Raw genomic sequence first — 13,214 nt, 5'->3', positions numbered from 1 at the left:
AAAATTTGTCAAATATTTGAAACAAGGCAGGAGCATGTCCCAAAATTATGTATTGATATTAGATTCCTCATTTGATTAATTCGGGATTTTTTTTTAATAATTTTCAATGAATTTCTTATATTAATTTGATAATGAAGAATAAAAAGAATGAGCAGGTGAATCTTTCGGTTTAAAAATTATTTAAACTAAATTAGAAAACCAAAAAAATAATAATAATATCCCCTTTTTAAATATAAAAATATAATTATTAATCTTAAAGTTTTAGATTTAAAAACCAACCTCTATTTTATTTATTTATTTATTTTTTAAATTTCACGTCAAGAAACGAGTCTCCATGTACTTTTTTGAATCCAAACTTGTCTTCATAAATGAGTAAACTCCAAGCCTTCTGCGCATGCGAAGTCATTCACTACCGCTTCGAGGCTTTCGAGACATGAAAATAAATTTAATTAATTTATTTTTTTATCATTTTCTGTTGGACTCAGATTCTCATGAAGTGAAGTGGATGAGGGCAGGAAGAAAATGAAGAGATTGTTGCATAAAAAAACTTGTATTTTCATTCATTATTTGACTAAACACTGTACATGGATTTTGTTACAACACTACACTCAGTATTTCCACCGCCTCCCCTCACTATATATTTCACAACATGGGATTTCATCAGGGGCTCAATCCTCTGCGCCCTTGTCATCCAACCTTCTCCCCTTCATCTCTCCCGATCTCGGATCCGGCAAGAGCCAAGCATCTGCGACCTGCTTGGCATCTGCTGGAACGGAGCGGACAAAGAGAAGGAGGGTTTTCAGGATATGGTATGCCCCTTCCATGCCCGAATTCCAACTCCTTATTTGCCGCGGAATTCGGTCTGGATCCCTCAAAATTTTTCCTCCTATGGCCGTCTTCTTCCTCCCACCTTCCTGCCCCCGCTAAGATCCACCGATCAGGAAGCAGTTGCTGCTTCCGGAGCTACCCATGGCGGCTGGAGTGTCCCGGACGAGAAACTTGACGCTCCGGGATCCAACATCCTCCAGAATGTCAAGACACTCTTGTAGATCGGCGTCATTTACCAGCATCACCCACTCTTCTTCATCATCAAGGTACTTGAGCTGGAATGTGCCGATCTGAAGTCCGAACCTTCTGGCTACTTCGTCGTATAGTTGGAAGCAACCAGCAGAAGGCTCAAACTTGAATCTGATGGTGTCTTCTTTGTATGTAGCCTTTACGGTGATCTTCGACCCACCGTCTTCCACCTTTGTCTTCCCCCTCGCCGGCAGCTGCCTCTCGAAACTTGGCGAGCTTGAGGAACTCGCATGAACCATTGAGGCAGAGCTGTTGGACGAGGCTGTCATGCCCGAAGACGTGGGTTGATCACCGTCGACTACGGTGTCCATCTCATTGGCTGCGGCAACGGCAGCAGCAGCCGGGAAGGTTGTGGTTGAGCTCCTGGCCCCCCATGTGCTGCATGTTTGGGCGAAGTAGGAACCGAGCATGGGGTTATCAGCAAGAGCCCAAGGCATGGCGTCGAGGCTGGCTGCTGACCGGAACGATCCGCTTTCCAAATCCATGGATCTGGAGTCTTCGCTACAGTCGACCAGAGCGATGTTGGATGTCTTCTGCTCTCGCCTGGGCGGGTTCAGGTTCTGCTGCAAGCTCCTGGAGGACCCCTGGGTTCCAACCACGTAACAATCATCTTCCTCCAGCTTCACCTCACCATCAACAACTATTGCCGGAGGTGCTGAGGGTGCTGCTTGGGAAGCTGGCCCAGGGTGCAGAACGGGCAGGTCCTGGACAAGGATGTTGGGACCTGCACCGAAGTCTTGGATTACGGAGCCTGCAGCTACGAGCCCCCCAGTGGCTGGGTCGAACTTCAATCCGCCTTCGACTCCCTGAACAGAACTGAGGACAGTCTGTATCTTCCTCAGTGATCTGTTCACCTTGTTGATCTTGCGGGACGGCCATCTTGATATCCCATGTTGTCTGCAGATTCTTTTGAGTGTAGTGGGGCAAACTGTAAAACAAAGATAAAATCAAAATCAATATCAGACTACACAGTTTGCCAACTTCTTCTTCCAAATAACATCTTATTTATACTAGTTGTTGGGACTACTCCATATTGTCTCCTGAAGTTTCCAAACTGTTTTACATTTACACCCCTCCAGAAGGGTTTTTTACCATTTTCATTTTCCATAATCTATTAATTAAAAATGTTAACATAAGAAGGGCATTATGCAGAATCTTACCTCCGATGCTTTTTGCTGCATCCTTGAGACTCCCAGAAAAGTACTGCTGAAGGAGGCTGAGGCTCACATTTTTCTCAGCCACTGTCCGTCTTTTATCCTGCTGTCTTCTTGATCCACTTGTTTTCTGTAAGACACTTAGACAACTCAATGCAGGGAATTAAGAAACAAAATAGGGAAGCTTAATGCCCTCTGTTTTATCTTATAGACTAAAACATATTTTTTTTTTGCTTTTTATGATGGATGAAATGCTCATCCCACGAATAACTATGATTAATGAAGAAATTAAGATGGAGGAGTAATTATAATAAGATCCTAGAGTGTGAGGCTCATCTCCTATACATTTTTGTTCTCAGAACCATATTCCAAGGACCGGTGATTTCCCTTCATAAACTGCTTAGGGACAAAAGCAGTCCAAATAATTCCCTATGCTAATCAGAAGAGTTACAGCTGCACATCATTAACAGAAATTTGCATATGACATTTCAATCATATATTTGAGGGGAAAAATGAAAAGAAAGAAAAAAGAAAAGAAACAAACACATTATCTATCAGAATCACATTGACATATTCTTTAGCAAAAGAGTTTATCAAATAGTGTGTAATGTAATATTAAGCCTAAATCAAATGATTAGACTGTGGTCTGCTCACAATCCACAATGTTAAACAAGAAAATCGCGTATGTCATCATTGCAATGCATGAAACAGGAATCATATGAGTTCCTCATAATAATAAGTCACGAACAATAATTCAAAATGCTAATGCATATCACTTAAGAAGAGAGAAGAAACAAAAATAGCGTATGCGCTGAGATGAATATATACCTTTTCACGGGGAACACTTGCCACCATTCCCTCAACTCCTAGGTTAGATGCATCCAAAGCCATCCTGTCCAAATTGAATTCAAATTCTGACGATTCCAATTGAGAGTTACTTCCGGATACAGGCATTGGGGGTAAATTTGTAAGTGCTCCCCTTTCAATCCCAAATTTAGAACATTCTACTCCAAGCAACTCTGTGTCTGAAACTCTCCTCAAGCTCCTACACATCTTTTGCATGGTGCCTGAGAGGTTGTTTAACAAAAGTTGCTGTTCTGGACTCCCTTTCATGCTAAGGGGGAGAAAGAACTCCAATATATAATCATCATTACCAGTGAAGGTGCTTCTCAACCTAATTGCGACAGCAGCATTCAGGCCAAACTTGCGTGCATGATGAACAAGTGGATACTCACTGATGTCATACTTCTTTACATCCTGGAAGAAGAAGGGATGATTTGATTGGAGTGCTTTTCCAGAAACACCTTGCCCTTCCTCAATATAATGCTTCATGCATGCATGCACAAAACCTTGCATCTCTCTATCATTTACATAGCAAGCTGTCTCCTCTATGCATAGCATGCATTTTCCACTTGAACTTGTGTTACTCTGTTTAATACGTACTCTTATTATTTCATCAGCATCTCCCCTGATGAAATTACATGGAATCCATGTCAAAGCCAATGGCAATCTATGAGCATGACATACTGCTCGTAAAACATCAGTGATCTCTGCCAAGGCAGCTCTCTGGTTATTTGAGTACTGCAAAACAAGAAATAGCATAAGAAGGAAGTACAACCTCCTTATTAAACATCAAACATGAGAAATTATTTTTTCTTTTCCTTCTTGAGATGGAGGGGTATGATAAATACTTGTTGTTGAAGTCGAGGTGGTGTGGTGCTCTTTAAGTTCACAGCCTGTAAACAAGGAAAAAAACATATAAATAAACTCATAATCACATTTAATGCCTACTTCAATTGAGCCTTACTTTATATAGGTTAGTGTGGTTTGACTAGTGCACAACACTGGAGGTATCTAAGCTAAAAAGTTGGCTTGAATATCAAAACATTCAACAGCTTTTGAGGTTGTTCTTGATTTAGTTTCACACAAATTTTTGGTATAATATTACATTTTCAATCAATTTAAATGGTTCATAAATAACATGAATGGTGTTTGGAACTAGAAACACATGAAAGAAAATAAACTCTAATTCTAAGGAATGTGATAGAATATGTAATTGAGCAGGCAAAAAGAATAGATTTTTTTATTGCAGACAAATTCTTGGGGAAATAAGTTGATATGTAGGCATTGAAAAGGTGTTTAAAAGAGGTAAAGAAAAGTAGCATGTCGTCTTCTAGGTGCATGATATGATTTCAACATGAAAAGAATAATCAAACATGAATATATAAAAGGATGAAGTAACTAACCTCGAGGGCCTGACAAACCATTTCCATCTCTGAATCAAAATTAGATTTCTCTTCTACAGTCACGAGCTCTAAAACAGCGCAACATGACATCTCAGGAGGATCAAAAACAGGTAATGCAATAGATCCACGAACGTCATGATGAGCAGCATGCTTTACCCGCAAATACTCCTCCAAGTTGTAATAGCCTACATTTGAAGTCCACTCTGGAACTTTAGACATGAATACTCGACCAGGAAGTCCTGGCAAAAGCCCTGATTTGTCTTCTGCAGAGAAGGTGAATGCCCTTGAGACTTCACGATAACCTGCAAGTGTTTGGTCAAGCAAGTATGGTTGCTCGTAAGTGCTTAACATGTAGTGATCTCCTGTTCTAATTGGAACCCAAACTTGTGCAAGAATGCCTCCTTCACATGACTGTTTAAAAAAAGACAGAGCCGTGAGCATCTTCTCAGCAAGTGGACGTCCTAATGGCCTGGAAATCATACAATTCCCCATATCAGAACAATTCTCCATATCAGAACCAACATTCTGTTGGAAACAACTGATACTTCTCCTAGCATCTGACCCAATTTCTGAAACAAAGTTCTGTTGAAAAGGACTGTTGTTACTTCTTGTAGCATTTGAATTGTCTGCTTCTGTGGAATTCAATGAAAAACCAAATTGAGAATCCATGGGTTGAAAAGGCATCTTATCTCCAGAGCTAAAAGAACTCCCAGCAACATTAAAAGTACCTCTGCCATCACTAACACTGTTAGTAGCAACATTTTGATCACTGAAATTAAATACATCAGAGTAAGGCATTGATTGGAGAGGTGACATTTCATAAGAGGCATACGACTGCTCCATTGTGGGGTTGTTGCACCATCCAGTAGATGCGTCAAAATTCATTAGCTCTGGAATATCGTGAAGAAGATCCTCTGGAATATTGTTTACTGGTTGCTCCAAAATTGAATTCCTGGCATCATTATCCAATAGTGTCAAACTCTCTGATTGAGCACCATCCCAATAACTCGAAGAATTTTCCATTTTCAAAAGACTCAAAAAAACTGAACTGCAACTAAATTTACAATCTCTCACCCAAAATAATTCCCAACCTTATCTCACACCTAAAAACCTTATCTCAACCTTGAAAATCCTAATTGAGCTTTATTTAGACATAATTTTCTCACTTACAACAGACTTTCACTTTTCACACCCAAAACCCTTTCCACCAACCCAAAATGTCTTAATTGATCTATACTTGGACACAATTTTCTCTATTGCTACAATATTTCACTTCTCACTCCCAAAACCTTACCTTCAACCAACACTAAGACACAATTTTCTCTTTTCCAACAATATCTCACTCCTCACACCTAAAACCCTCATTTTCAACACACAAAGAGTCCTAATTGATCTATAACTCACTAGAAAACCTGTACTACCCACAGATGACAATGACACTCCCTAGTACTCCAATTTATACTAAAATGCAATACAGGATTTGACAAATAAATAAGATTAAGACCATGCTTGGTTCCACAAAATCATATCGTCAACCAACATAATTCCAATATCTATCAACATATTTTTGAATTTTTGAATTTTCACGCATGACACCTGAACTCAAAATCCAAGAACTTGTCCAATTTGATCCAACCAAACATTGCCTAAATCACAACCAATTAAGCTCAAACTCGAAATTAAATTAACATTCAACAATTGTCCAATTCGATGCGACCAAACAGCGCCTAAACCAGCAACCAATTACAATCCATTCGAAATCAAATCAAGAAATGAATTCTCCAGAACAGGGAAACAGAAAATCAATAAACAAACACCGACCTGGAAGAGAGCTCTATCACCGAATACACACTCCCCGACGCTCAATCCTGCAACAAAATTCCAGAGATTTCAATCAACAAAACCCTAGGTTCAAGAAAAGCCAAGAAACCACCTACAATCCGACCAATTATTCAAACTCAAACAAACGCAACACCACATGAAAGATTCCGCCGCAATTCATCGAAGATACACAAAACCCTAACCCTAGCTCTGCTGCATCGGAACTCCACAACCATCGCCTCACCGCCTTCATCCCACCGCCTCAACTCCTTCATCCCACCGCGTTCCGCCCACCGCCTCTCTCTTCTCTGGACAAAAACACTAAACAAAGAGAAAACAACAAAAATTTGCAGGGAAAGAGGTGAGATTACCATATACAGAAACCCTAGGAGTGGTGGGAGTAACGGTTAGCAGAGCTTTTGCCTCTTCAAGAAACTTTATTTTCCAGAATTAGAACACTGTCAAATAATTTTTTTTTAAAAATAATTTTCATATATATTTACTCTCTAATCGGCAGAGATTTGTAATAGACAGCAGGGTCATGCCTTTTTCAGCCAATCCCACTGCTTCCCACCTTCAGGGAAGCAATTTGCCTTGGGTAAAACAAAATTATTACAATAATTATTTTTATTTTTTTTATAATAAAATACTAAAATGAATATATAAATTTTTTCTTCATTTTAATTTTTTTTAATGCTTTTAAGGGAATAACTTAAAATATACCTAATATTAATTATTTAAAAATAGTACAAAAATATAATCTCGTGTTAAATTACGGCGCCCACAATCAGAAAAAATAAATCAGACATTAAAATAACGGCGCCGGCACATTTGAGATTCCTGATCTTAAAGATAAAATTACTATTTTACCCTTCTGTTAGGACAAGGTGATGGCATGGCCCACGGATTTATGTCAGTCTTCGACCAAAGAAAGGGAGGTGTTGGTATGCCCTTGCCAATCGGACGGCTGTCATAAACTGATCCCATGTCAACGCGATCCTCGCCGTCTAATGCGGCTACTCCAATTTTCGCATGCATTTTTGTAATACGTTAACCGGAAAATATTATTATTGTTAGAAAATATTATTTTTCTAATATTCCAATTAATTTGTCAAAGTTGAAAAAAGGTGAATTTATTTTTTTTAAATAATATTATTTTTATTTGATGAAAAAAAGATGGGGTTATTTTTTCAAATAGGGGATTATTTTGTCTTTTGATATAAATGTTTTTTTATTTTATTTCTAAATTGGTTATGTTGATAGATTCAATGGTGCGTGATATTTTTTTTTTTTAAAATTTTAAAATGGGGATTATTTTATGAAATCCTTTGACAAATTAATTTGATTTTAATGACACTATTCCCTTGTCTTTTTCAAGTTGATGAAAAAAATAATTGAGTGATGTGGACATTCTGGAGGGCAATTTGGTAATTAAACAGAGAGGAGTGTCATAGGAATTTAATTGGGAGAAGAAACGGAAGAACGAGGGATGGACCTGTGGGTGAGACGTGTCAAGAGAAGGGGTGTGTGAATGATGACTAGGATCTTGAATGATGACTGGGATCTGGAACGCGACCCACGTGCCACACATTCCATTCCAAAATCCAAATCCCTTTGGAATCTTTCGCCAGCCTCGTATCAAAGCTGTCATCTACAAAGTGCTTGTTCAGTTGGGGTCAGCCCAGCTTGAAGCTCCCAGTCATACTCAAAAACATCCTTGTTTGTTTACACGTGGCTCTTTCACATGCACACGTGGCTAAGTTGTACTCATCTTACGTGTAGACATGACTACCTTAGATTTCAATGTCTATCCTATTTGAAGAAGGAAAAAAAAAAAAAAAAAACAATTGTGTAACCCAGTGGTTCTGTTTTGGTGTATTCCTGACTTCTGAGGGATAAGCATGGCTAAATTAAAATTTTAATATACTTAAAGAGAAAAAATTAATATTTGTACATTCATATGGAATTTACGGGTGGCATACACGTGTCTATTTCATATATGATATGATTACAAGTGGCATACACGTGCACATTTGGTGCATGCCGGGAATTATTTATATATAAAAATGTAGGGGTAAATATAAAAAGTTTGGGTTAAAGAGTAATAAAGATTATATATCTATCTCATCATCATCCTCATATTCTTCTCTTTTTCTTTTTCTTTTTTTCCTTTTTTAATGAATTCAAGTAAACTTATTTGTAATTATATTTATAATATTAGGTTTAAATCTTATATTAATTTTAAAATGAGTAATATCAAATATAAATGTCAACAAATTATATATTAACATTAAAAGAATTTTAACTAACATTTAATGTGTTTGGTAAATTGACTTAATAACTTAAAGTGATTTAATAATTTAATTTAAATTATTAAATAAATTAAGTATATTTGATAAAATAATTTAATAATATAACTTAAAATTAATAATAACTTTAAGTGATAAATAAAAACAATTAACTTATTGATTCCAAAATGAACAGAAACTTGACTTTTTTATACCCTCCTGCCTTAGGGACCATACCCATGGGGCTATTGGGCCTCACGAGTCTTAGGCCCATTATCTAAGGCTCGTGATGGCGTTTGGGCTCTACACATAGGTGTCCCATACTTTTGAACGAACAGAAAACAAATGAAAATGTGAATAGCATAATCATGAATTATTGTGAGATATGTGAGTCCATATCTTAACAATCTCCCACTTGGACCACATATATTACAAAACAATGTTCATGATAGTACTTTATTGAGCTCATCTTGCTATTCTATCTTAATATCCTTAAACAATCCGATCTACTAATTATGTTAACATAGGATCAAAGCGGCCTTCGTTAATCATAATTTAACTAGACCCATCAATGATCACAACATTAACAAAATTAGCAACATGGATCAAGTATGGATGTGTAGCATGGAAATTACATAGAATGTGATATTTAATATGTTTATTTTCAATTGGTCCTACTTTATGACTAAAAATAGTCAAATTCCACTTTCAACACTTGATGCTAAACTGCTTTTGAAAGTCATCATTTTAATTCAGAGTATTCAAACACAATGGTGTTTTTTTAAAAAAACAAAGTCTGTACAGATAACATAACATAATATCACATCAAAAAAACAAACACAAAATCTAAATACAAACTCCCACTATACTAGCACATCATCAATGTGTACAACACCCATATGTGTGACATGCTCATGATATACTTTGGGTGGCAAACCCTTAGTGAGTGGATCTGCAATCATGGAGTTTGTGCTTATGTGTTCAATCAATACTTGAAGACTCTGAACTATTTCTTTCACAACCAAGAACTTAATGTCAATGTGTTTGGACTTTGACGAACTTCGGTTGTTCTTAGAATACAATTTTGCAGCTTTATTATCACAGTTGATTCTCAATGGTTTCTCAATCCCATCAACAATTCGCAACCGAGTGATAAAATTTCGTAGCCATATCCCATGGTTTGATGCCTCGTAGCAAGCTATGAATTCTGCCTCCATGATGGAAGAAGTAATAAGTGTTTATTTAACACTTTTCCATGAAACTGCTCCTCCAGCCAACATGAAGATGTAGCCTGAAGTGGATCTCCTACTGTCAAGACATCTTGCGAAATCGGAGTCCGAATATCCCACGATTTCTAAATGACTGGATCTACGGCATGTGAGCATATAATCTTTAGTTCTTTGTAAATATCGCATAACCCGTTTTGCCTTTTTCTAGTGCTCCATACCTGGGTTACTCAAATATTTGCCTAACATTCCAACAATGTACGTGTGAAACCAAGGTTTGGTTAATATTGATTTTGATGATAACAAAACAAGGTTTAGAACTAATGACTACATTTTAAGTGTGATTAGGCAAGATGACTTCTAAAGTGGCAATCCAAAGACAAATCAAGCCAAGGAGAAATCATGAAGAAGAAGACCACCTCAAAGAGAAGAGTTTTTCAAGACCAAAGCTTCTTAAGTCTCTTTGTAAGGTTGTTGGTGCACTAGGATTTCCATGCATTATTTTCTTTACTTATGCACCTAAATCATCCAAGAGTTATTTTGTTTTAAATATCTTTAAAATTGGATGATTTCATGTTTTCAACTAAAACCTTGTGTTAAATGTTGTTTCAAACTTGTTTAAAAGGTTATAAGTTGGAAAAGTTGGTTGTTGAGCAAAAAACGGCTCAATTGGCTAAATCGGGTGAACCGGATGAACAGTAACCGGTCGACCGTTCGAAAATGCAAAAATTCTCTTTCTTCCAGAACGGTTGTTCAACCGGTCAAGGTCAAACCTCGTCCGGTCGAGGTCCGGTCGAGACCCCGTCGAGGCCCGGTCGAGGCCCAACGGTCTCCTGCCAAGCATTAAATGCTAACGGCTAGTCAACCGGTCGACCCCCAGCTCGACCGGTCGAACCCCAAACGGCTAGTTTGGTTTTTTTCTTCTATAAAAAGGCTCCAATCTTCATTGTTTAAAGAGCTTAACCTTCCCAAATCATTCTTGATTATATTTGAGCCTTGGAAGAGTGTTTTTGAGTGCACCATTATTTCATAACTTGCATATCTTTAGTGCACCATTCAATCCTAGCTTTTCTTGTATCATTTGAGCTTAAAGTTCTTGTGCTAGGATTTTTGTAAACCTTTGAGATTATTATTTGTAAACCTTGAGAGGAAGTTTCAAGAGAGGGATATCTCTTGAGAATTGTAAAGGGTGCTTGGAGCCAAAAGTCCAAGAGGGTGAATTGGAACCATAATCCAATTGTAAGAAGATTGGAAGCTTGGTTGAAGCTTCAAGCTAGTGGAACCCTCACTCGGTTAGGAGGTTGAGGAGAGTGGATGTAGGCCGGGTTGCGCCGAACCACTATAACTCTCGTGTTTGCACTCTCTCTTCCCTAACTCTTTTAATTTATATGCAATTGTCTTTATTTTGCTTATCATATACTTGCATATAAATTGTCTCTTATTTTTACTTAGTTTAAATTTGAAAAAGAGACCATCACCCTATTCACCCCCCCTCTAGGGTGATTATCATAGGTTGGATTAGCCTCAAATTCCTAACAGTACGCAATATCCGAACGCGTACAAACTTGTGCATACATGAGACTTCCTATTGCCGAGGCATAGGGAAACCTCTCCATATCCTTTTTCTCAAGTTCATTTTTCGGACATTGGTGCAAACTAAATTTATCGCCTTTTGCTACAGGTGTGTCTCCTGGTGCACAATTGCTCATGCCAAATCTACTCAACACTTTATCAATGTAGGCCTTTTGTGATAACCCAAGTATACCTCTTGGATGATCCCTATAGATCTGTATACCTAGCACAAAAGATGCATCACCAAGATTTTTCATATCAAATTTACTAGATAGAAATCGCTTGGTTTCATGCAAAAGTCCCACATCACTACTTGCAAGTAGAATATCATCAACATATAGCATCAAGATAATGAATTTTCTCCCACTGAACTTAAGGTATATGCATTGATCAACGGTGTTCTCCCTAAAACCAAATGAAGTAATCACCTGATCAAACTTTCAGTACCATTGTCGGGATGCTTGCTTTAAACCATATATGGACCTTTTTAATCTACATACAAGTTGCTTTGAATCATTAGACTCAAAGTTCTTCGGTTGCACCATGTATATTGTTTCATCAATGTTACCATTAAGAAATGCAGTTTTAACGTCCATTTGATGCAGCTCTAAATCATAATGAGCTACAAGTGCCATGATGATTCTAAAGGAGTCCTTTGACGAAACCGGTGAAAAGGTCTCCTTTATAATCAATGCCTTCCTTTTGAGTGAAACCTTTTGCAATTAGGCGCGCCTTATACCTAACAATATTGCCTTTTGAATCCCGTTTGGTCTTAAAAATCCATTTACAACCAATCGGTTTTACACCTTCAAGCAACTCTACGAGGTCCTAAACACCATTGTCTTTCATTGATTTCATCTTCCTTCATGGCTTTTATCCACTTTTCAAAGTTAGAACTTTGTTTGACTTGACTAATTGAAATTGGATCGTCTTCTAGACCCATGTCAAACTCATGTTCTTGGAGATATATAACATAATCATCTGAAATTGTACTTCTCCTTTCTCTAGTGGATCTCCTCAGTGGCACTTGTACTTGAGGTTCTTGAAGTTCTTGAGTTACCTCTTCATGAACTTGAATCGGTTCCATAACTTGAGCAGGAGGAATTTCAGGTGTGTCTTGAATTTCTGTTATCGACTGTACATTCTGAATAGTGTCATCAAACATAATATGACCATGTCCAGTCGTAGGAATACTAACAGATTCCTCTTCAAAGACCACATTTCTTAATGGTTCTCTCCCACTTAACTCAACATCCTCAATGAACTTAGCATTACCTATTTCAAAGAAGGATCTAGATGAGGGGTCATAAAATTTGAAACCTCTTGACCTTTTAAAATACCCTACAAAGTAACAGCTCACTGTTCTGGAGTCCAATATATTTTCATTTGGCTTGTAAGGCCTAGCTTCAGCTGGACAACCCCAAACATGCAAGTGCCTAATACTAGGTTTCTTGCTAGTCCATAACTCATATAGGGTTTTGGCTACTGCTTTGCTTGGTACTCTATTCAAAATGTAAACTGCAGTTTTGATAGCTTCGCCCCAAAGTGATTTTGGTAAGGTGGAATGACTAATCATACTTCTTACCATATCCTTAAGAGTACGCTTTCGCCTCTCTGCTACATCATTTTGGCTTGGAGTCCCTGGCATGGTGTATTGAGGAACGATACCACACTCCATCAAATATTTGGTGAATAGCCCTAGACGTTGTTCACCTGATCCGTCATATCTACCATAGTATTCACCTCCACGGTCATATCTGACGGCCTTTATTTTCTTTCTTAGTTGGTTCTTAACTTCAGCTTTGAAATTCTTGAACACATCTAATGACT

The 13,214-nt window shown here is 37.7% G+C and overlaps 1 protein-coding gene across 10 annotated transcripts; it reads right to left on the bottom strand.

Moving 5' to 3' along the window:
* Positions 1–534: 534 nt before the first annotated feature.
* Positions 535–6,865, bottom strand: LOC100262961 (protein NLP9). Of its 10 annotated transcripts, XM_059737188.1 has the most exons (9): positions 6,670–6,860; positions 6,299–6,345; positions 5,206–5,429; positions 5,040–5,109; positions 4,478–4,946; positions 3,923–3,967; positions 3,060–3,812; positions 2,238–2,361; positions 535–2,005 (listed from the first exon to the last, which is right to left on the bottom strand). In XM_059737188.1, exons 3-9 carry the CDS (start codon positions 5,360–5,362, stop codon positions 924–926), a joined length of 2,700 nt encoding a protein of 899 aa, XP_059593171.1. In that variant the 5' UTR covers positions 5,363–5,429; positions 6,299–6,345; positions 6,670–6,860; the 3' UTR covers positions 535–923. The 10 variants fall into 10 exon arrangements, with proteins under 10 accessions (XP_059593171.1, XP_059593168.1, XP_059593169.1 ...); XM_059737185.1 differs by having other exon boundaries at positions 4,478–5,109; positions 6,453–6,861; XM_059737186.1 differs by having other exon boundaries at positions 4,478–5,109; positions 6,670–6,861.
* Positions 6,866–13,214: the final 6,349 nt, after the last annotated feature.

The sequence above is a fragment of the Vitis vinifera genome, chromosome 5 (assembly GCF_030704535.1).
Source record: "Vitis vinifera cultivar Pinot Noir 40024 chromosome 5, ASM3070453v1".
In the NCBI taxonomy this organism is placed as follows: Eukaryota; Viridiplantae; Streptophyta; class Magnoliopsida; order Vitales; family Vitaceae; genus Vitis; species Vitis vinifera.
This window is presented reverse-complemented; position numbering and strand designations above follow the sequence as displayed.